Source organism: Salmo salar, chromosome 20 (assembly GCF_965601325.2).
Source record: "Salmo salar chromosome 20, fSalSal1, whole genome shotgun sequence".
Taxonomy (NCBI): Eukaryota; Metazoa; Chordata; class Actinopteri; order Salmoniformes; family Salmonidae; genus Salmo; species Salmo salar.
The window spans coordinates 59,029,737-59,055,770 of NC_138310.1; the positions used below are offsets into that span (position 1 = coordinate 59,029,737).

Sequence of the window (26,034 nt, forward strand, 5' to 3'; positions counted from 1 at the left end):
AGTGAGCGATTGGGACCGAAATCAGACCTGCCACAGTGAGGGAGCCCTGCTGAACCTGGAGTAACTTCCGGGCAGCCTCTCTCCCGGACAACGGAGCCTCTAAAACTTTTTTCACCTCCGCCACGAATCCCTCCAGACTGAAGCATACGGCCGACTGTTGTTCCCAAATGGTCGTAGCCCAGGCGAGAGCCCTCCCCGACACCAGCGTGATGAGGTACACTACCTTAGAGCGGTCCGAGCAGCTCCGTGACGACGGAACACTGAGCGAGAAATGCAAGACAGGTGCCCGACTCTCCATCGAAGCGCTCCGGGGGAGGAAAGCGGGGTTCACGGGAAACCGGGGTGACGGCGCTGCTACCAGCCGGGTTACTGAGGGGCTGGGAGGTTACAGTCGTGGTAGGCTGTCTAGTAGACAACCCATGGAATTGCCCCCGCTATGTGTCCAATGCTTGGTTGTGACGTTCGGCCACGGCCTGGAACCCTTCCATCAGACCATGAATCAACTCCTCATGCCTTCCAATGACGGCTTCTTGGGAGGTGAGGGCGTTGCGGATCTGGTCCGACTCTGCTGGGTCAGTCAGTGCCAGTTCGTACTATCATGTTTAAGGTAAGACCCAGATGAAGACTGTGCAATGTTTATTACAACAACAGGGGCAAAGGTACAGGGCAGCAGGCAGGCTCAGGTCAGGCAGAAGTCTGTAATCCAGCATAGTGGGGCAAAGGTACAGGACGGTAGGCAAGCTCAGGGCCAGGGCAGGCAGAAGGGTCAAAGCCAGGAAAAAATTGAAAACAGGAACTAAGACAAGACAGGAGCAAAGGGAAGAACGCTGGTAAGTTCTATGAACAATTTAATTTGCAACAGACAAACAGAGAACACAGGTATAAATACACAGGGGATAATGGTGAAAATGGGCAACACCTGGATGGGGGTGGAGACAAGCACAAGGACAGGTGAAACAGATCAGGGCTTGACAACCCAAGAAGACTCAATGCTGTAATCACTGCCAAAGGTGCTTCAACAAAGTAGTGTGTAAAGTGTCTGAATACTTAGGTAAATGTGATATTTCCGTTTATTTATTTATAATAATTTAGCAATAATTTCTAAAAACCTGTTTTTGCTATGTCATTATGGGGTATTAAGTGCAGATTGATCAGGGGAAAATACTATTTAATCAATTTTAGAATAAAGCTGTAACGTAACAAAATGGGAAAAAATGAAATGGGTTTGTAACGGCCGTCTGAAAGAGTAGACCAAGGCGCAGCGTGGATAGTGCTCATCATGTATTTATTTCGGATGAACACTTGAACATAATAACAAAAACGACAGCCAAACAGTTCTGTCAGGTAATACCAGGCCAAAACAAAGAAATACAAAAACATAGAAAAAAGGACATAGAATGCCCACCCTAGTCACACCCTGGCCTAACCATAATAGAGAATAAAACCCTCTCTATGGCCAGGGCGTGACAGTATCCCCCCAAAGGTGCGGACTCCGGCCGCAAAACCTAAACCTCTAGGGAAGGCTCCGGGTGGGCATCTATCCGCGGTGGCGACTCAGGGGCGGGACGCAGACCCCGCTCCACCACTGGCTCACCCCACTTTGGTGGTGCCTCTAGAGCGCGGTCCCTCGCCGCCGACTCCGGACTGGGGACCCTCACCGCGGGCCCCGGACTGGCGGGTGACTCTGGCTGCGCCGGACAGGATGGCGGCTCTGGCTGAGCCGGACAGGTGGGCGGCCCTGGCTGCGCCGGACAGGCGGGCGGCCCTGGCAGCGCTGGACAGGCGGGCGGCTCTGGCAGCTCCGGACAGGCGGCGGCTCTGGCGCAGGACGCACCAGGCTGGGGAGACATGCAGGAGGCCTGGCTCTGGGAGCAGGTACAGGACTCACCAGGCTGGGGAGACTTGCAGGAGATCTGGCTCTAGGAGCAGGCACAGGACTCACCCGGCTGGAGAGACATGCAGGAGGCCTGGCTCTGGGAGCAGGCACAGGACTCACCCGGCTGGAGAGACATGCAGGAGGCCTGGCTCTGGGAGCAGGCACAGGACTTTCCAGGCTGGGGAGACTTGCAGGAGGCCTGGCTCTGGGAGCAGGCACCGGATTCACTGGGCCATGGAGGCGCACTGGTGGTCTCGAGTGCAGGACTGGCACCACCCGTACTGGCTGGGTGCCCGATTCCCCCCGGCAAATGCGGGACGCTGGCACCAAGCACACCGGCCTGTGGATGCTCGGCCTCGACACCGTGCGCATCACCCCATAGCACGGGGCCTGTCCAGTCAAAAGCTCACCACGGTAAGCACGGGGAGTTGGCTCAAGCCGCACTGGGTTCTCCAGGTGAACTGGGGAAACCGTGCGTGGAGCAGGCGCAGGACTCACCGGGCTGTGGAGGCGCACTGGAGGTCTGGAGCGCCAAGCTGGCACAAGACGTGCAGGGCTGGGGAGGCGCACAGGAGGCCTGGCGCGTGGGGCTGGCACAGTCTTCACCAGATGGCTAGCACGCACCTCAGGATGAGTATGGAGAGCTGACTCAGGTGACATCAATTCGAGGACATGCTCCGTAGGGCGAATGTCGTGCCTCATGCACCAACACAGCAGCTCTCTCATAGCTCTCTCCTCCAATATCCCCATCAACTCCTTCACTGTCTCTGCTTCGCTCCCTTCGCTCACCTCCAACTTCACCCCGACTGGCTCTGGTCTCACCCTCGGCTCCGCCGACCGTCCCGTGTGCCCCCGCACAAAAAAATCTTGGGGCTGCCTCTCCTCCTCTTGCCGTGCCAGCCGATCCTCCCAGAAACGCCGTTCTGCCTTTGCTGCCTCTATCTCCTCCGGCGGGCGGCGGTATTCTTCAGCCTGTCTCCAGGGTCCCTTTCCGTCCAGTATCTCTTCCCAAGTCCAGCAGTCCTGAACCCACTGCTCCTCCATACCACGCTGCTTGGTCCGTTGAAGGTGGGTGGTTCTGTAACGACCGCCTGAAAGAGTAGACCAAGGCGCAGCGTGGATAGTGCTCATCATGTATTTATTTCTGGTGAACACTTAAACAAAATAACAAAAACGACAGCCAAACAGTTCTGTCAAGTAATACTCACGAAACAGAAAATAACCACCCACAAAACCCAAAGGAAAACAGGCTACCTAAGTATGGCTCCCAATCAGCGACAACGATGTACAGCTGTCCCTGATTGAGAGCCATACCAGGCCAAAACAAAGAAATACAAAAACATAGAAAAAAGGACATAGAATGCCCACCCTAGTCACACCCTGGCCTAACCAAAATAGAGAATAAAACCCTCTCTATGGCCAGGGCGTGACAGGTTTGAATACTTTCCGAAGGCACTGTATGTACTGAATGTGCCATGTGTGTGTGTCCTTGGGCTTAATCCCTTAAATATTGGCTCCTGCTTTCAATTAGTAGACTCATTTTATGGTGTTTTCTAGAGCTGACTGTGATTTTTGTTTTACAGACGAACGTTGCTGGTTAACAAGCAATTACATGGTGATCTTTAACAGGTCGATTCCACTCAACTCAAGGTATAGTATACCTATTACAATTGATTTCCTAATTCATTGGATTATCAAGCTGCTGGATTTCCCCAAGTCATTTGGCTCTTACTGCTGAAGACTGCCACGCAGTCCATCGCAAACAGAAGGCTCGGGGCCAATCACAACACTTGACCGGCCGATGGCAGGAATTTGATCGTTCTTCCATCACTCCAGTGAAAGTGATTTCAGGCCCCCATCAGCCTGAAATCCAAACCCAAAGGTGCTAAGACTTGAGTGAGAGCAATTTAAAAAAGAAATGAGTGAAAACTTGACAATGACAAGTGACTATTGCTGGTGGACAATTTAATGCGTTCAAATGTTTCTTTCCTTACAGTTCTATATGTACTGTTTAACCTCTCTAGGCCTTTAACCTCTCTCTATATGTACTGTTTAATCTCTCTACGTAACAGCCACTTGCAGCCTGTGGCGCGATTTTCAAAACCTTAAAAATCCTATTACTTCAATTTCTCAAACATATGACTATTTTACAGCTATTTAAAGACAAGACTCTCGTTAATCTAACCACACTGTCCGATTTCAAAAAGGCTTTACAACGAAAACAAAACATTAGATTATGTCAGCAGAGTACCAAGCCAGAAATAATCAGACACCCATTTTTCAAGCCAGCATATAATGTCACCAAAACCCAGAAGACAGCTAAATGCAGCACTCACCTTTGATGATCTTCATCAGATGACAACCCTAGGACATTATGTTATACAATACATGCATGTTTTGTTCAATCAAGTTCATATTTATATCAAAAACCAGCTTTTTACATTAGCATGTGACGTTCAGAACTAGCATACCCCCCGCAAACTTCCGGGGAATTCGCTAACATTTTACTAAATTACTCACGATAAACGTTCACAAAAAGCATAACAATTATTTTAAGAATTATAGATACAGACCTCCTCTATGCACTCGATATGTCCGATTTTAAAATAGCTTTTTGGTGAAAGCACATTTTGCAATATTCTAAGTACATAGCCCAGGCATCACGGGCTCGCTATTTAGACACCCAGCAAATTTAGCACTCACCAAAGTCAGATTTACTATAAGAAAAATGTTATTACCTTTGGTGTTCTTCGTCAGAATGCACTCCCAGGACTTCTACTTCAATAACAAATGTTGGTTTGGTCCCAAATAATCCATCGTTATATCCAAATAGCGGCGTTTTGTTTGTGCGTTCAAGACACTATCCGAAAGGGTAAAGAAGGGTGACGAGCATGGCGCATTTCGTGACAAAAAAATTCTAAATATTCCATTACCGTACTTCGAAGCATGTCAACCGCTGTTTAAAATCCATTTTTTTGCAATTTTTCTCGTAAAAAAGCGATAATATTATAGTATAACAGAACTCATTTGGCAGGCAAAACCCTGAGACAGATTCTGACAGGAAGTGGATACCTGATGTGTTGTATTACCTTTAAACCTATGCCATTGAAAAACACAGGGGCTGAGGAATATTTTGGCACTTCCTATTGCTTCCACTAGATGTCACCAGCCTTTACAAAGTGTTTTGAGTCTTCTGGAGGGAGATCTGACCGAACAAGAGCCATGGAACGATGATGGCCCATTAGACACCTGGCGCGCGAGTTCATGTTGGGTACCCTCGTTCCAATACGTTATAAAAGAGAATGCATTCGTCCACCTTGAATATTATTCATGTTCTGGTTAAAAAAGGCCCTAATGATTTATGCTATACAACGTTTGACATGTTTGAACGAACGTAAATATATTTTTTCCCCTCGTTCATGAAGTGAAGTCCGGCGGGCTTAGATCATGTGCTAACAAGACGGAGATTTTTGGACATAAATGATGAGCTTTTTTGAACAAAACTACATTCGTTATGGACCTGTGATACCTGGAAGTGACATCTGATGAAGAGAATCAAAGGTAATGGATTATTTACATAGTATTTTCGATTTTAGATCTCCCCAACATGGCGGCTAGTCTGTATCGCAACGCGTATTTTTCTGGGCGCAGTGCTCAGATTATTGCAAAGTGTGATTTCCCAGTAAGGTTATTTTTAAATCTGGCAAGTTGATTGCGTTCAAGAGATGTAAATCTATAATTCTTTAAATGACAATATAATATTTTACCAATGTTCTCTAATTTTAATTATTTAATTTGTGGTGCTGACTTGAATGCCGGTTATTGGAGGGAAACGATTTCCTGAACATCAACGCCACAGTAAAACGCTGTTTTTGGATATAAATATGAACTTGATAGAACTAAAAATGCATGCATTGTCTAACATAATGTCCTAGGAGTGTCATCTGTTGGAGATTGTAAAAGGTTAGTGCATAATTTTAGCTGATTTTATGGTTTTGGTGACGCCTGTCTTTGAATTGGCACAACATTACACACAACTCTTGTAAATGTACTGTCCTAACATACTCTAAATTTATGCTTTCGCCGTAAAACCTTTTTGAAATCGTAAAACGTGGTTAGATTAAGGAGATGTTTATCTTTCAAAGGGTGTAAAATAGTTGTATGTTTGAAAAATTTGAATTTTGACATTTATTTGGATTCAAATTTGCTGCTCTTGAAATGCACCTGCTGTTGATGGAGTGCACCACGGGTGGGACGCTTGCGTCCCACCTAGCCCATAGAGGTTAAAACAGTTTTAGAAAATTCAGAGTGTTTTCTATCCAAATCTGTTAATAATATGCATATCCTAGCTTCTGAGTTGGTGTAGGAGGCAGTTAAAAATGGGCACATATTTTTTTCAAAATTCTCAATACTGCCCCCTAGCCCCAACAGGTAAGGGCAGTCAGGTCTGGAGAGAACCAAGGGCTATATCTGTTCCTGGTTCTAAATTTCTTGAATGGGGCATGCTTATTTAACCTGTCTGGGAACCTGGGACGCTTGCGTCCCACCCTAGTCAACAGCCAGTGGAATCGCGACGCGCGAAATACAAATACCTCATAAAAACTTTACTGGGAAATCACACTTTGCAATAAACGAGGTGCTATGCTCAGAAAAATAGGCTAGGCGATATATCTATGAGGGTGCCCGTGTTTACGGCTTTGGGGTGGTACCTGGTGGGTTCATTAATAATTTGTGTGAGATTCAGGGCATCAAGCTTGGATTGTAGGATGGCTGGGGTGTTAAGCATGTCCCAGTTTAGGTCACCTAGCAGCACGAGCTCTGAAGATAAATGGGGGCAATCAGTTCACATATGGTGTCCAGAGCACAGCTGGGGGCCGAGGGTGGTCTATAGCAGGTGGCAACGGTGAGAGACGTGTTTTTAGAGAGATGGATTTTTAAAAGTAGAAGTTCAAATTGTTTGGGTACAGACCTGGATAGTAGGACAGAACTCTGCAGGCTATCTCTGCAGTAGATTGCAACACTGCCCCCTTTGGCCGTTCTATCTTGTCTGAAAATGTTGTAGTTTGGGATGAAGATTTCAGAGTTTTTGGTGGACTTCCTAAGCCAGGATTCAGACACAGCTAGGACATCCTGGTTGACAGAGTTTGCCTAAGCAGTGAATAAAACAAACTTAGGGAGGAGGCTTCTAATGTTAACGTGCATGAAACCAAGGCTATTACGGTTACAGAAGTCATCAAAAGAGAGCGCCTGGGGAATAGGAGTGGAGCTAGGCACTGCAGGGCCTTGATTCACCTCTACATCACCAGAGGAACAGAGGAGGAGGAGGATAAGGGTATGGGGGCGATAAAATAGCTTCAAGGTAAAATGTACAGACAAAGGTATGGTAGGATGTGAATACAGTGGAGGTAAACCTAGGCATTGAGTGATGATGAGAGAGATATTGTGTCTAGAAACATCATTGAAACCAGAAGATGTCATAGCATGTGTGGGTGGAGGAACTGAAAGGTTGGATAAGGTATAATGAGCAGGGCTAGAGGCTCTACGGTGAAATAAGCCAATAAATACTAACCAGAACAGCAATGGACAAGGCATATTGACATTAAGGAGAGGCATGCTTAGCCGAGTGATCAAGGAGTCCAGCGAGAATTAGACAGCTAGCCGAGCCATATGTAGCAAGCTGGTAGAAGATGGGGGGAGGTCTGTTTTTAGCCACCTGGTGCGTTTCCTTTGGTAGATTAGTGGGGTTCCGTGTGGTAGGGGGGACCAGTTCAATTGGCAAAATAGTTATAGTTATAGTGGCCCAAGAAAATAGTCCGATAGACCTATTCAGATAGCAGCCGATAAGACAGCTAACGATTAGCGGGCCGCAGATGGGCGTTCAGGTTACGTCGCGACGGAGGGGCCAGTTGGATAACTCCCTCAGGCAGATAACGTCGGTAGTCCAGTCGTGAAGGCCCGATGTGGCTCCGCATCGGCAGTAAAATGGGTCCGGATAGGTGATTGTAGCCCAGGAGTGGCTGATGGAACTCTTCAGCTGGCTATCTCTTGAACTGGCTAACCTCTGGTTAGCTTCTGTTGTGGATTTCAGATTTGAGGTAAATAATACGTTGTTTTTTTTAAATTGGTGAGGCGGGTTACAGGAGAGTGTTTTGAGGTTGAGTTTTTAGAAAAAAATATGTAAAAGATATGCGAAGAAAATATGTAAATATATACATATACACGGGACACGACAAGAGGAGGACAAAGGACGTCTGACTGCTATGCCAATCTTGGGAACGATATGTAAGGATTGTAAGGATTGCAGGCATGTTCTTTGTCAGTGGCTGTGATGTAGGGTTCAGTCAGAAGTGGTTGAACAGTCAGAAGAGATAATTAAATGGTAGGAGCAATATTCAAATCAAATTTTATTTGTCACATGCGCCGAATACAACAGGTAGACCTGTAGACCTTACAGTGAAATGCTTACTTACAAGCCCTTAACCAACAATGCAGTTTTAAGAAAATACTAAAAAAAGTAAGAGATAAGAAGTGGGGCAGAAGGTTGCCTAGTGGTTGGAGTGTTGGGCCAGTAAATGAAAGGTTGCTGGATCGAAATCCCTGAGCTGACAAGGTAAAAATCTGTCGTTCTGCCCCAGAACAAGGAAGTTAACCCACTGTTCCTAGGGTGTCATTGTAAATAAGAATTTGTTCTTAACTGACTTGCCAAGGAAAGGTAAAAAAAAGTAAATGACAATAGCGGGGCTATATACAGGGGGTACTGGTACAGAGTCAAAGTGCGGAGCCCCGGTATTGAGGTAACATGTAGGTAGAGTTATTAAAGTGACTATGCATAGATAATAACATATTTGAAGGCCAGCATCCCAGAGTCGACTCTTCACTGGTGTTTTGCGGCTACTATTTAATGAAGCTGACAGTTGAGGACTTGTGAGGTGTCTGTTTCTCAAACTAGACACTAATGTACTTGTCCTCTTGCTCAGTTGTGCACCGGGACCACCCACTCCTCTTTCTATTCTGGTTAGAGTCAGTTTGTGCTGTTCTGTGAAGGGAGTAGTACACAGCGTTGTACAAGATCTTTAGTTTCTTGGCAATTTCTCACAATTTTTCTGGCCATTTTGAGCCTGTAATTGAATATGTCCGTAAACACACCAGCAAGCTGGTCTGCACATGCTCTGAGGAAGCGGCTAGGGATGCCGTCTGGGCCGGCAGCATTGCGAGGGTTAACACTTTTAAATGTCTTACTCACGACGACCAAGGAGAAGGAGAGGCCACAGCCATTAGTAGCGGGCCGCGTCGGTGGCACTGTGTTATCCTCAAAGCGGGCAAGAAGGTGTTTAGTTTGTCTGGATGCAAGACGTCCGTGACGTGTTTAATTTTCTTTTTGTAGTCCGTGATTGTCTGTAGACCCTGCCACATACGTCTTGTGTCTTGTTACAATTACACCATGAGTCGTTAATCATGAAACATACACCCCCGCCCTTCTTCTTCCAGGAGAGATGTTTATAACTGTCGGTGCAATGCACAAAGAATCCCGGTGGCTGTACCAACTCCTACAGCATGTCCCCAGAGAGCCATGTTTCAGTGAAACAGAGTATGTTACAATCCCGGATGTCTCTCTGGAAAGCAACCCTAGCCCTAATTTCATCTACCTTGTTATCTAGAGACTGGACATTAGCGAGTAAAATACTTGGAAGCGGTGGGTGGGGTGCGTGCCTCTAAAGTCTCACCAGAAGCCCTCTCCGTCTACCTCTCCTGTGGCGACGTTGTTTTGGGTTATCCTCTTTAATCAGTTTGAATGCCTTGGGTGGTTCAACAAAGCATATGCTTCGGGAAAGTCGTATTTCTGGTCATAGTGCTGGTAAGTTGACGTCGTTCTGATATCCAATAGTTATTCCCGGCTGTATGTAATAACACTTTTCTGGGCTAGCAATGTAAGGAATAATACATAAAAAAAACAAGGACGAGAAGCGAGGCATTCCTCTCTGTCGGTGCCATCTTGCTGACTATTATTGGTGTCATTGGAGTTCAAGTAAACTCACTGCTGTATACTGGGATTTTTTCTTCCTTTAAAGGGTATAGAAAGTCAGTGATGTGACAGTAGTTTAGTGTGGAATAGCCCACTGACACAGAACATACAGGTGTAGGCATATGTCTATAGCACAGCAGTCTGGAGAAAGATACAAGGTGATCTAGACTTACATGCTCTTTAAGACAAATATTATTTTTATATACCTCTATAGGTACTATTAGGAAAATGATGAACTCTACACAATTCACGTAATTTATACTAGCTGGATATAATGACAGTTGACACTGAAAGTACTAGTATTTCATTACAATAACTGTCTTATGCGTCTCCATAGTTTTTGTGAACACAGTGCTTATTGTGGTAATATGTATGGAGAGAAGCCTTCACTAACCCATGTATCTGTTTCTGTGCAGTTTGTTTGTAAATGACTTGTATGGTAGCACTGGTTTGTTTCCTGCTCTCATGACTAATTTGGTTTCAGATGACCATACAGTTTCCACTGTGTGCTGTTACCTGCAGATCTTTTGCATGTACACATGGAACCATTGAATTCAGCAATTGTCCTATGGCAGTTACTTTGCTACTGTATATGTTATCCACTACAGTATTACAGCATCATGACAACCAACAGGGTGGGTATTGTAATATGGTGTACTCTTTCGCAAAAAGCATCATAACACTGTCTTTAACCATTCGTTTGCAATTGTGTTGGAACGTTATAGACAAAGTGTATTGTATTATGATGTTGTAGACGAAGTTAAGCACACCTTATTGCATACCTGCCACCATTACGTCCATCCCTAATGGGAAATAGGCCCTTTAAGGTGGTGGGACAACCAGACATCATTCTTGTTTTTCAAGTGCCACAGAGATATGTTTCACCCACAGAATAAAATAATACAGTAAGGGTAATGATGATGTATTGTATGTTTAACACACATTGGTCATGTACTCCATCCATCCTGTAAAAAGCCGTAAAAAGTTTAGGAGTTCTGTCACTTAAGATTATGTCCGAAACACCAGTATTTTTTTACTCCATGCATACCTTACCATGGGGAAAGCAGAAGCTAATAACACAATATCAAGAGCATAATAAACATGTTTATTGAGTCATTAGGTACCAGGTCATTAGTCCACTCTATCACCTCGTTCCCTGGGAACCAATTAATGCAGCTATTAACCTGTAGTGCTCTGAGGGGCTCAAGGAGAGGCACGGCTGGTCTTGAATGCACACCAAATGGTACCCTATTCCCTATGTTCACCAGAGCCCTCTAGTCAAAGGTGATGCACTATATAGGGAATAGAGTGCCATTTGGGATGCTCACCTTCTGTCATCGCCTCTGGGAGTGCAGGTACATTTTAGTCATCTAGCAGATGTGTCCATCCAGATCGACCCACAGCAACCAGACCAGGCATTGGATGTAACAACCTTCCTTTTTAAAGTCATTTTAATAATTTTTTGGGGGTTTTTGTATTTTTATTTTTTTTACTGTAGTTTTACCCCTCACTCAACAACTTCACTCTCACTCATCTTAAGTTCCAGATTCCAACCCTCAGTTTCCCTCGTCTCATCCCACTCATCTATGCTGGCCATCCCCTTCAGATTTCAGCGCATTAAGTGATGCTATGATGTCTGTTATTTTTCTAAATTTGGGGGTTCGATACAACGTGGGCTAGATCTTTGTTCCATCTGAAGGACTAGGTTCAATAGTCACGGTTCGCCACTGCATTTTTAGGACATTCTTGGGACATTGTGTCATGGTCCTCTGGATCTTTTGTCTAGTTCCCAGTTTTTCCCAGGGACTTCACTTCATGGTAGCAAAGAAATGTTCTCACTCCCCCCAAAAAAGAAACTATAGCCAGGGCATGCATACCCTAGTTTCATTACACATCACCCCTTGCTACTGTTGCCAAACAAGTAAAGTCCGTGATTTGTGAACCACTAATCCATTCACAGCTCTTTGTCTTTTGACAATGTTAAGGACACCCACCAGTGCTTCTACCATATAAAGTTTTCAACTTAGTTATTTGACATACTGTACATGATTACATTGTGCATATTCATTTATACAGTAATTATTAGAAACATGTCCTCATATGGGATTTGAACTCACAACCTTTTCATTCATAGCTTTCCAATATTTCTGCTATGCCACCGTGTTTATGTCAATGACTGATTTCACATGTATTCCTACACTAAGCACTTCAAAGTAAATTCCAGCTCTGTTAAAAATACACTCAAGAAAAACGATTATACTATAATAGTGATTCAGGAGTACGATTAAAACCGAATAATATAACCCACCAACATTAGGCAACTATACTGAAAACACAAACTGAAATAGCTGAATTAGGTCAATTAAATCAATGATAATAGAATATTCAGATTAACTGATAACTAAAATGGCAGAGCAGATGGCACTCTTATGCTGTTTAGAGATGTATTATAGGTAATGAATGTGCAGAGGGGGGACTTCTGAAATTCTCTGAACTTTGTGGCACAGTAGAAAGATCATTACACCCCAAATTCAGAGATAGTTAATTCAAATCCCAGGTGGGGTCATAATGAAAAGTCAGTACTAAGTAATCATGTCAAATGTAATGATATTGTTACTGATCAAAAATGTGTACACTTTTAGCTGAACAGCGTACGACTTACCTTAAAACCCTGTCGTGTCTTTGGGGTACCATTAAACTGAAGACATGTTTATCAATTAACTCCCTGTAATTATTATCACGCGATTAAACTGATTAATCGTTTAATTGTAATTAACTAGGAGATCGGGGCACCAAGGAAAATATTCAGATTACAAAGATATAATTTTCCTAATATAACTTTCCTTTATTATAATATAGGCCGATTATGTTCTGGTTTAAATGGTGTATTTTACCTCGTGTTCAGTCTCATTCCAAACGTCGTAAATTGTTGTATCTGCACGAACCCAGTCTTTACTAAAATCATCCATACATCAATTGTCTTAAAATCATTTATTTACTACACTAAGTAATTAACAGAAAACATACAAACAGTAATTATCGTCACAAAGGATTGGTAGAGGAATGTGCCCTTGTGGGCTAAACAGGCAGGTCGGCCTGTTGAACAATGGATCATAAAAGGTCAGCTGTGGCACACAGAGTTCATTAGTTGATATGCTAATCCTTTGCACATGAACGCTCACTCATTCGGGAACAAATGCAATCAATATATATTTACGCTCAGTGTGTCATTGGGATCCGTGTTGGAGAGTTTTGTCCGCGTTCTCTCTTTCTCTCTCTCTCGGTTAGAATGGATCTTTCAGAGCGACATTCATTAATGTCGTCATAGAATGTATGTTTCGTTGGTCTTCGCGTTCGATGATGTAATTTACTTAGCTGCAGACTAATAATTAATATCAAAGACTTGTTCTTATTCTGTCGGTATCAATAGTCTAAAAGTTAACCACGTGGTATGGTTCACTTTCAGTAGAGGAATTGGATGGTAAAACCTATTGGCCATGGAGTGGAGGCCTGGTCTAAAGAAATGTAAATCAGGGTGGGTTTTATAGTGACCTGTCGTGTCTTTGGCTATGCCGGATTAAGTGATATGACATGCTAACCTATAAAATTCTTTCTCTGTAATTAATATTACCTGATTAAGCTAATCATGTAAATGTAATTAACTAGAAAGTCGGGGCACCACGGAAGAACGTTTATAGAGCTGTTATCTTCCGAATAAACTCTTAAAATACTTAGTAATATTTTACATCGATAGCAGTCAATATTAACCCTTATCTTATTTTCAGTCTCATAATGAAAGTTGTAAATTCTTGGCTATCTTCACGAACCCTGGCTAACAAGTTGAATCAGCAATACAAAATTGGGTTTAATTATTTATTTACTAAATACCTAACTAATCACACAGAATTACAAATACACAGAATACAATGATGTCATACAGAAAACGTCCTGGTGGACGGAACCTGTATGAAAGCTGGTTACACAAAGGAAAGGGGGTTGGGCTTGAATGAAAGAGCGGGAAGATTTAGGAACACAGAAACAGCAGCTATGCTATCGTAAATACATTATCTTATGCATTCTAAATTACCGCCCATTTGGAAAAGGAAAATGCAATAAATATTTACTCTGAGCTGCGCTTCGGTAGATTGGTCGTAGATGCTGGCCGGGTTGGCCAACAGACCTTCCTGTCCTCGCAAGAATGTCTCTGGTGGTAAATTGGACACGTGGTGGTATCTTCGTCCGTCTGTTAGACTGGATCCGTCGTCCGTCCTTTCCTAGCCCACGTTACAGCGGCCGCTGCTAACTCAACGGCTAGGAAGTAGCACTTCTGTAGTGAATAAGCTCAAAGTTCATACCAGTTCATACCAGAGCTCACGCCGAGGTTGGCTTAGTTCTGTACATGACATGTGTGTCCTTCTAACGTAGAGGCTGCAGACCTCCCGTACTGGAACCACTGGTTATCTTTTCGTCAAAGGCTTATATAGTGGAGAGGGGGAGGGAGGTGTTTCATCGTTTATAACCCCTGTCTCTTCACAGGGTTGGGCCACTGATCGAGCAGGGCACTTTCCTTATGAAAACCCAAATCTCTCATTCGGAAGCTAAAATTACATTTCATGTCCTAACAAACATTTTCAATATCAAACATTTCAATTGCATAACAATTCCATGTGACTCTGATAACTAGAGGGTGTATACTTTCTCAGGTAGAGTTTTATGTCGTCCTGTCATCAGTCATAATGTCTCAGATGACAACCGAACTGACATACATACTCATTACGTTCCCAAGCATATTTCCAACTGGTTTTATTAACCTGTTAGGGCTAGGGGGCAGTATTGACACGGCTGGATAAAAAAACATACCCGATCTAATCTGGTTACCACTCCTACCCAGTAACTAGAATATGCATATACTTATTACATATGGATAGAAAACACCCTAAATTTTCTAAAACTGTTTGAATGGTGTCTGTGAGTATAACAGAACTCATTTGGCAGGCAAAACCCTGAGACATTTTCTGACAGGAAGTGGATACCTGATGTGTTGTATTACCTTTAAACCTATCCCATTGAAAAACACAGGGGCTGAGGAATATTTTGGCACTTCCTATTGCTTCCACTAGATGTCACCAGCCTTTACAAAGTGTTTTGAGTCTTCTGGAGGGAGATCTGACCGAACAAGAGCCATGGAACGATGATGGCCCATTAGACACCTGGCGCGCGAGTTCATGTTGGGTACCCTCGTTCCAATACGTTATAAAAGAGTATGCATTCGTCCACCTTGAATATTATTCATGTTCTGGTTAAAAAAGGCCCTAATGATTTATGCTATACAACGTTTGACATGTTTGAACGAACGTAAATATATTTTTTCCCCTCGTTCATGACGAGAAGTCCGGCTGGCTTAGATCATGTGCTAACAAGACGGAGATTTCTGGACATAAATGATGAGCTTTTTTGAACAAAACTACATTCGTTATGGACCTGTGATACCTGGAAGTGACATCTGATGAAGAGAATCAAAGGTAATGGATTATTTACATAGTATTTTCGATTTTAGATCTCCCCAACATGACGTCTAGTCTGTATCGCAACGCGTATTTTTCTGGGCGCAGTGCTCAGATTATTGCAAAGTGTGATTTCCCAGTAAGGTTATTTTTAAATCTGGCAAGTTGATTGCGTTCAAGAGATGTAAATCTATAATTCTTTAAATGACAATATAATATTTTACCAATGTTTTCTAATTTTAATTATTTAATTTGTGGTGCTGACTTGACTGCCGGTTATTGGAGGGAAACGATTTCCTCAACATCAATGCCATAGTAAAACGCTGTTTTTGGATATAAATATGAACTTGATAGAACTAAAAATGCATGCATTGTCTAACATAATGTCCTAGGAGTGTCATCTGATGGAGATTGTAAAAGGTTAGTGCATCATTTTAGCTGGTTTTATGGTTTTGGTGACCCTGTCTTTGAATTGACAAAACATTACACACAACTCTTGTAAATGTACTGTCCTAACATACTCTAAATTTATGCTTTCGCCGTAAAACCTTTTTGAAATCGTAAAACGTGGTTAGATTAAGGAGATGTTTATCTTTCAAAGGGTGTAAAATAGTTGTATGTTTGAAAAATTTGAATTTTGACATTTATTTGGATTCAAATTTGCCGCTCTTGAAATGCACCTGCTGTTGATGGAGTGCACCACGGGTGGCACGCTAGCGTCCCACCTAGCCCATAGAGGTTAACAAAATATGTGGTACCTTTCCCCATTTGTTTGATGTTCCCAGACTCTCTATATTTAACACAGGCTATTCAAGTCCTTCAGTAGATTCAGAGAGGGGAAGGGAGAAAGGTATTTATGGGGGGGGGGGGGGGGGTCATAAACCTTACCCACAGGCCAACGTCATGACAGACCCTTGAACAGGCTTGTCAAATGACGCCTGGTCCTGTATGTGTCCCTGGGGGCGTGCCTATGACTGAGTTAGACTTGGTTACAGAAATACAATTCTATCACATTACATCAGTACATAGCATCTCAATGTATTACAAAAGCTTTATCCTTATTAATACATTCTATACAACCATTATGATGCAAGTCTCAAGCTGAGGCTATTATATAAACAGTTTTATGGTTAATATGGCTATATTGTCTCTTCTGAGTATCACAAAATTGTACCAAGCGGACCAGTTCGTAGCTGGATTCTTCACCAATCTTCACTACCTTCTCCAGAACACAAATGTCGCTTGGCTCCCCAATTCTGTGAGTTGGAAGAATTTCCTGTGTCTCTCTATGGGCCATGTGGCCAGAGACTCCTCTTAGGGTTTTTACAACCCTTTCACACAGGGACTGGGTGGGGGAAGGTAGGTTGGGGAATGGTGCAAAGGGGAGGGGGCCAACTGTCCTCCCTGTATCCAAAGAGGCCAACGTCATGACAACCCCATACTATTTAATTATTTGACTTATAATGGTTTTGGCCATCTGGGACCATCGTGTGAATTACACAACTTCCCAAGACTTCCCACAACTTCCCAAGAAAGTCCTAAAAATGTTCTCGGGATGTTCCTGGGACAAACCGGAAACTAGAAAAAAACTCCACGGGACCATGGCACAATGTCCTGACTACTTTAGAAGACCATTTCGTGACATTCCAGGGATGTCCTAACAAATCATTTTTGTTTGCAGGGATGTTCCCTTGGGACCATCACGCAACTGCCTAATGACTATCAAAATTAAAGTCTTGAGAACATCCTAAGAAAGTCCTGATATGATCTTCAGTGACGTCCTAGTAACTTAGCAAGAACTAGACAAAGGTCCCCCAGAGAAAGTTCCATTGGGACCATCACGCAACGTACTGAAGATTAGTCAAATTAAGTACTGAGAAGGTCCTAAAAAGTACCTGACATGGTCCTGATATGTGTCGTGTCTTTGGCATCATTAAACTGAAGACTGTTAGTTTATCAAATCAATTCTCTGTCATTATTATTACGTGATTAACTCATCAGGTAAATGTAATTAACTAGGAAGTCGGGGCACCAAGGAAAATACTCAGGTTACAAAGTTATAATTTTCCTAATGTAACTTTCAGATATTTTAATATCTGATCAATTAGTCTTCTAATTAATGAATTATTCTTTACCTCACTGTCACGTCCTGACCAGCAGATGGAGCTGGTGTAGTAGTTTGGGGGTCAGGACGTGGCAGTCTTGTGTGTGTGTCTTGTGACTCCTGATCAGGAACAGCTGGGAATCGTTGTTCCTGATTGGGAGTCATATATGTAGGAGTTGTTTGTCACTGGGGTTTGTGGGTAATTGTTTCTGTTTGAGTATTTTCCTAACAGGACTGTTTGCTGTCGTTTTTGTTCATTTTGTAGTGTTCTCTTGTTTATTTGAATTAAAACTCTAATGATGAACACATCCTCTGCTGCACCTTGGTTCCCTCTTCCAGACAGCCGTTACAGAATTACCCACCAACAAAGGACCAAGCAGCGGAAGAAGGCTGGCGAGGTAAGGGAGACCGGGAGGCACCCCCAATAATTTTTTAGGGGGGGGGGGCACAAGGGGAGTTTTGCGGGGCAAGAATGGAGCCCCAGGCCAGCTCCCCGCACTAGCATGGAGGTGCGTGTTCACAATCTGGTACGCCCAGTACCAGCACCACGCACCAGGCTTCAAGTGCGTGAACCCAGCCTCGCCAGTCAACAGTCGCCAGAGCTGCCCGCCAGTCAACAGTCGCCAGAGCTGCCCGCCAGTCAACAGTCGCCAGAGCTGCCCGCCAGTCAACAGTCGTCAGAGCTGCCCGCCAGTCAACAGTCGTCAGAGCTGCCCGCCAGTCAACAGTCGTCAGAGCTGCCCGCCAGTCAACAGTCGCCAGAGAGGTCAGACTGCGCTGAGCTGCCGGAGTGGCCAGACTGCGCTGAACTGCCGGAGTGGCCGGACTGCGCTGAACTGCCGGAGTGGCCGGACTGCGCTGAACTGCCGGAGTGGCCGGACTGCGCTGAACTGCCGGAGTGGCCGGACTGCGCTGAACTGCCGGAGTGGCCGGACTGCCCTGAACTGCCGGAGTGGCCGGACTGCCCTGAACTGCCGGAGTGGCCGGACTGCCCTGAACTGCCGGAGTGGCCGGACTGCCCTGGACTGCCGGAGTGGCCGGACTGCCCCGGACTGCCGGAGTGGCCGGACTGCCCCGGGCTGCCGGAGTGGCCGGACTGCCCCGGGCTGCCGGAGCTGCCGGACTGCCCCGAGCTGCCGGAGCTGCCGGACTGCCCCGAGCTGCCGGAGCTGCCGGACTGCCCCGAGCTGCCGGAGCTGCCCGGACTGCCCCGAGCTGCCAGACTGCCCAGACTGCCCCGAGCTGCCAGACTGCCCAGACTGCCCCGAGCTGCCAGACTGCCCAGACTGCCCCGAGCTGCCAGACTGCCCAGACTGCCCCGAGCTGCCAGACTACCCAGACTGCCCCGAGCTGCCAGACTACTCAGACTGCCCCGAGCTGCCAGACTGCCCAGACTGCCCCGAGCTGCCAGACTGCCCAGACGGTCCCGAGCTGCCAGACTGCCCAGACGGTCACGAGCTGCCAGACTGTCCCGACTGCCTGGAACGGCCAGAGCCTGAGCCGCCTCCAGGATAGGTGGGTTGGGGAGGGAGGGTGTAGCACAGTGCCGTCGTTGACGGCAGCCACCCTCCCTTCCCTCCCTTATTGTTTAGGGTTACTGTTTATGGGTTTTGTTGGGGATTTTGTTTGTTGGTGTTTTTTTGTTGTTGTGGTTAGGTGCATTTCGGGGTCTGCACCTTGAGGGGGGGGGGGGTACTGTCACGTCCTGACCAGCAGATGGAGCTGGTGTAGTAGTTTGGGGGTCAGGACGTGGCAGTCTTGTGTGTGTGTCTTGCGACTCCTGATCATGAACAGCTGGGAATCGTTGTTCCTGATTGGGAGTCATATATGTAGGAGTTGTTTGTCACTGGGGTTTGTGGGTAATTGTTTCTGTTTGAGTATTTTCCTAACAGGACTGTTTGCTGTCGTTTTTGTTCATTTTGTAGTGTTCTCTTGTTTATTTGAATTAAAACTCTAATGATGAACACATCCTCTGCTGCACCTTGGTTCCCTCTTCCAGACAGCCGTTACACTCACGTTAGTCTCATTCCAAACGTCGTAAATTGTTGCACGAACCCAGTCTTCACTATGAATCCTCCATACATCAATTGTCTCAATCATTTATTTGTTAACTAACTAAATAATCACAGAAATGCACATACAAACAAACAAAGTAGATATGGTTACAAGGAAATGATAGGGGATGTGCCCTAGTGGGCTAAACTGGTATTACGGCTTGGTGGACAAAAGGGAAGTGGGTGTAGACTGAGAAAGGCTGGAATTACGCAAATGAATCACTACACACTTGATAATCATAATCATTGAAATGCTAATCCTTTGCACATGAATGCTCACTCATTCAGGAATAATTGCAATCAATATATATATTTACGCTCAGTGTGTCATCGTGATCTCTGTTGGGATCGTCCGTCTTTCTGTTGGAGAGTTTGTCCGTCCTCTCTCTCTCTTCCGTGGTTAGAATGGAAAGTTCAGAGTAACATTCAGCAATGTTGTTATAGATAGATGTTTCGGTGGTTGTCGGCCTTCGCATTCAATGGTATAGAATTCCTTGCTGCAGACTAGTAATTAGTATCAAAGATTTGCTCTTATTCTGTTGGTATTGATAGTCTCAGAGTTTCAACAACCATTACAACCTTAGCTTATACTCAGGTTTATGGTTTCTCCTCAAACCTTAGCCCTCTCGTGGTAATCGAGGTAAGCTGGTCTGGTCTCAAACCTTAGCCCTCTCGTGGTAATCGAGGTAAGCTGGTCTGAAGGGAATTCCTCCCTGTGGGGGTTATATTCGTAACAGTAGAAAGGGGCTGTCCCATGACACCAGATCAATGCCTGTGCTCATGGGGCGGGCCAATGATTTAGTTAAACTTTAAAGGGAATTGGAGTTTCCTTCATTAAACAGTTTAAAATCACATTACATAATTTCACAAATAGTTTAATCGTTACTCATTCATTTTATACAACAATTAGATGCAAGCCTCACAACTGAGACTCTTGTATAAACAGAGTTATGGTAATGTGGCTCTATTGTCTCTCATGAGTTTCACAAAATTGTACAAAACGGACCAGTTCGTAGCTGGATTCTTCCCCGACCGTGTACACCTTCTCCAAAACATGGACATTGTTCAGTTCTCAAGTTCTGTGATGTGGAAGAGGTTCCTTTGTTCTCCTGTGAACCTCACTCCCTCTCTACTCTAGCCATGAGGAGAGAACTCCTCTAGGAATTTATGACCTGCCTAACAGAGCCTGGGTGTAAGGGGAAGAGAGAGGGGTGGTGAGAGAGAGGGGGGGGATGGTGCAGAGAGAGGGGGATGGTGCTCGCTGTACCCAAAGCGGACCACGTCATGACATATGGTACTCGGTAACGTCCTAGTAACTTACAGGGAAGTAGACAAAGGTTCCCCAAAGAAAGTTCCCTTGTGACCATCTTGTGATTTCCTGAAGACTAGTAAAAGGAAGTCTTGAGAATGGCCTAAAAACTACCATCATGTGACATCCCCTTGACTATAATGAAATGTCTCCTTTTGGACATTGAATGTATCATGGAAAATGTTCGACACAAATAGGAACCTTTTCATAATGTTCCCTAACGGACATCAAAATACAATTAACAAAAATATAAAAGCAACATGTAAATTATTGGTCCCATGTTTCATGAGCGGAAATGAAAGATCCCGGAAATGTTCCATACCCACAAACATTTCTCGGTCCACAATTTGGTTACATCCCTGTTAGTGTGCATTTCTCATTTGCCAAGATAATCCATACATCTGACAGGTGTGGTGTATACAGAAGCTGATTAAACAGCATGATAATTATACATGTGCATCTTGTGTTGAGGACAATAAAAGGCCACTCTAAAATGTACAGTTTTGTCACACAACAAAATACCACAGATGTCTCAAGTTTTGAGGGAGGGTGCAATTGGCATGCTGACTGCAGGAATGTCCACCAGAGCTGTTGCCAAGGAATTTAACGTTAATTTCTCTACCATAAGCAGCCTCCAACATTGTTATAGAGAATTTTGATGTAAGTCCAACTGACCTCACATCTGCAGACTACGTGTATGGTGTGGTGTGGGCGAGTGGGTTTGCTGATGTCAACGTTGTGAACAGGGTGGTGGGGTTATGGTATGGGCAGGCATAAGCTATGGACAAAGAACACAATTGCATTTTGTCGATTGCAATTTGAATGCACAGACACACCATGACGAGATCCTGAGGCCCATTGTCGTGCAACTCATCAGCTGCCATCACCTCAAGTTTTAGCATGATAATACACAGCCCCATGTCTCAAGGATCTGTACACAATTTCTGGAAGCTGAAAATGTCCCCAGTTCTTCCATGGTCTGCATACTCACCAGACATGTCACCCATTGAGCGTGTTTGGGATAATCTGGATCGACGTGTACAACAGGGTGTTCCAGTTCCCGCCAATATCCAGCAACTTCGCACAGCCATTGAAGAGGAGTGGGACAACATTCCACAATTAACAGCATGAACAACTCTATGCCAATGAGATGTGTTGCGCTGTATGAGGCAAATGGTGATCACCTGCGCCGTATGAGGCAAATGGTGATCACCAGATACTGACTGGATTTCTGATCCCCACCCTTACCTTTTCACCAGTCATGTGAAATCCATAGATTATGGCCTAATTAATTTATTTCAACTGACTGACTTCCTTATATGAACTGTAACTCAGTAAAATCTTTTAAATTGTTGCATGTTATGTTTACATTTTTGATCAGTATACCTTATAATAACATTATACTGTGACCAAACCGGTACCTGTACTGAAAGCCCTCTTATGGTCCAGAGGTAAATGTCATGTTTTAATATTCCTACAAAGTTCTGACTATTGAACAAAGTCATCAGTGGGATGACGTCTCGCTGAAACCCTTAAAGCAACATTTCCCAAACTTTGACCTGGGGACCCAAAAAGGGTGCACGTTTTGGTTTTTGCCCTAGCACTACACAGCTGATTCAAATAATCAACTAATCATTAAGATTTGATTATTTGAATCAGCTATGTAGTACGAGGGCAAAAAAATGCACGTGCACCACTTGGGGTCCCCAGGACAGTTTGGGAAACGCTGCCTTAAAGGGACCTAATGGGAACTTTGCCGAATGTCCTTTGGACATCCCCTGTTTGCTGGGTTAAAACATAAATAAAGTAAATATAATCCAATTAGTTGCTTGTCATAAACTCAATATAGATCAATCTCTATGGAGTGGTTACATGTTGACACTGAAACTACAATCCCATGTGAGCTTACACTATGGTATATTTAGAGGCTAACAATGCAAGTTATTGGAGTAGTCTCCTCTGTCAAACAAGAAGACATTTCATGGACACAAGTTTTTTCATTTCTTTCACACCTCCGAAGTCTGATAATGTACAGGTAATATCAGGATCTTTAAAAAAAAAAAAAAGAGTTTGAGGGAGGATGTGAATTTGTTTTGTTAAAACTATTGTGTTTAGTCTGAGCCGAAACAGAATCAAATGATTCACACTTGAATTCATTCACCTCCATACACACTGAAGCCTTGTAAAGACTAAGAATTGCTGCATTGACCAGAGGAAGAAAATTAACAAAAGCTATGGAGAACTCAACCCAAGTCAAGTTCTTTTATCTCTTTGGCTTACAAGAGACATTTAACAACAAATCGGTCTATTTTATCTTGTCTCTTATCACATACCTTCTCATCATCACTGTGAATCTGTCTCTGATCATAACAATCATTCAGGAGCAAGGCCTCCATGAGCCCATGTATATCTTTCTGTGTAGTCTATGTGTCAATGGATTGTATGGAACTGCTGGTTTCTACCCCAAGTTGTTACTGGACCTTCAGTCAGATGTTCAGGTGATATCTTATGGTGGATGTTTGACTCAAGCCTATGTAATATACACATCCATCATGTGTGAAATGTCTACTCTAACAGTGATGTCTTACGACAGGTATGTGGCAATATGCAGACCACTACTATACCATACCATTGTGACATCTTTAACTGTTAGAAAGTTACTCTTATTTTCTTGGTGTTATCCTTTATTTATAGGACTCATAGCAGTTAGTTTAGCCGTCAGAATTCCTTTGTGTGGATCTCGCATTGATAAGATCTTCTGTGACATTCCGTCTATACTGAAACATGCATGTTTACCCAATACCATCAATCAGAATTTGAACAAATTTGTAATATTGGTTCATGTTTTACAGATACTATTCATTGTATTTTCTTACTGTCAGATTGTAAGGACTTGTGTAAAGTCAGCTAAGGGAAGGATTAAGTTCACACAGACGTGTGTGCCACATTTAATAACAATATTTATTTTCATCACAGTGACCCTGTTTGACACTCTGCAAGGTTGGAATAATGTAAATAGTACTCTAAATATGCGTAATGCAATGGCTGTACAATTCCTTATTATACCACCTGTCTTAAACCCTGTCATATATGGACTTAACCTCCAGCAGATTCGAAGGGCAGTTTTTAGAAAGTGTAATGCACATAAAATCATGGATATGAAACATTAGTTACATGATCTTACACAACAGGGAGACTTCCTGATTTCAGAAGTCAACAAATATAAAGGTAAAATTCTGCCAAAACTGTTGCAAGGTTAAATGACGCCTCATTTCTTGATACCTGTCGCCAAGAGCGCAACTTTTGTTTAGAAGTGGAGAAGAAGGGGGGGACAACACCTGGCAGGGGGTCTGGGGGTCCTCCCTAAATTTCACTACCCGACCCCAACAAATCTTAGTCAACCATTGAGTAGTCTTTTCTTTCAATCTAATTTACATTTTAGTCATTTAGCAGACGCTCTTATTCAAATGCATTTCATTTTCATTTCATGCATTTCTTTTTTGTACTGGCCCCCCGTGGGAATCGAACCCATGCTGGCGTTGCAAACACCATGCTCTACCAACTGAGCCACATGGATTTGTATAAATTAAAAAATATATATATTTTTCCATATATACACCCAACCTATGTACCAATTTATTTTACAATTTCTACCAGTCTGCTTACCAGTAATAATTTTCATAGGCACATTATTGTGGAACATTTTCTTTTAATATATAATAGTCTTTGTATCTCAAAATCATTGTCTGTGGTTTATCTACAATCTTAATCTAAATGAAAATGATACAAATCTAAAAGTAACGTTTATTGCAATTGCCAACTATGTAAAAATAGCCTACATAAAGCCAACACATAAAAACAATATCTTGATAAAATCACATTGGCTACACATGACCTGTCTGCAACTAACTCTAAACATTGTATCAACTATCAACTGTGTCAAGTATTTTATGATGTTTCCATTGGATCAGACCATTACATTTTCCCCTTTCTTGCTGAGTGGTTATCGAAAGGTAGAGATATGGAAATATTGTTCAAATACTTTGAGGAACTATTGTTATTCTCAATTGTTTCTTGAAACAGACTTTGTTTCCTTGCTGTTTGAGGTGAAGAAAAATTACTTTGAGAAGCTCCACAGTTCATTAGTGGTGGTGAGTTAAGAAATACTATCAGACATCCCCAAATTGGCACATTTATGGCCTAAATTTGCACAAAGGACAGGTAGACTAATCCTACTACTATGTGGGTAATCAGGTGCCTTACTCAACATTGAGAGCAGAGTTTAAAAAATTAAAATAAAAATTGGACAAAACTCGTAAATGGAATGAAATAAACAAATACAAGTTTCTCACTAGTGTAGCATAGCTTGTGAGTTCTGCAAAAGACATGTCCACTCCAACATTCAGAACGGTAAATGACTGTAATAATAATATATTCAATGAATTATCAGAAATTACCTAACCAAATAAACATTGCAGATTAGAAATGATGGGAATGAACGGTAAATGTAGGCTATTACTGGTGATATTTGTAATGGGGTATTGATAGACATAGTAAACAATGCACACAATGAAGTTATGAAACAATGAATACCCATGAAATGGTGGGAGAGAGCTCATTCTGGAGAGAGACATGCCTTGTGCGTCTGAGCCACAATCCCCATATTCTTGGACCGGGGCATCCCTGTGGCCTCCTCAATGGATTAGTCCACTAAAACAGGCGCAAATCAGACAGGTGTCTCGTGTGCCATAAAAAAAATATATATATGCTTGACAATTTTTTTTTGAATGTTTTCATTACAGACCCATTTTGTCATACAGTATTCCATAAGGCACCCAGACCTTATCAAAGGTGTACAGTATACACCTAATCAAGTAATAAATAAAATCTAGTGATACATTATTTGACATTTCGGGCATTCATTATGACATTGTGGGAGGATGACCAACCTTCCAATTTTATGGCACTGCATTTCTTAACTGCTATAAATGCTATGGTTACACAGTTTCTTCTTATAACAGCCTCCAGTATCAACATTTCCAAGCAAACAATAAGAGAATGTAGCCAGCATTCACAAGATGATAACATATGTAAATATGTCCCCTTTTGTGTTTTACACCTCCAGCTATGGAACACCGTTTGGGTCTTTGCGTGTCAAAAAGAT

The 26,034-nt window shown here is 43.4% G+C and overlaps 1 protein-coding gene across 1 annotated transcript; it reads left to right on the forward strand.

Annotated features, from left to right (window-relative positions):
• Positions 1–167: 167 nt before the first annotated feature.
• On the forward strand, positions 168–23,781 carry LOC145862376 (olfactory receptor 2J2-like). Its single transcript, XM_082966099.1, has 3 exons — positions 168–537; positions 23,154–23,660; positions 23,753–23,781. The coding sequence occupies exons 1-3, from the start codon at positions 168–170 to the stop codon at positions 23,779–23,781; spliced, it is 906 nt and encodes a 301-aa protein (XP_082822225.1).
• Positions 23,782–26,034: the final 2,253 nt, after the last annotated feature.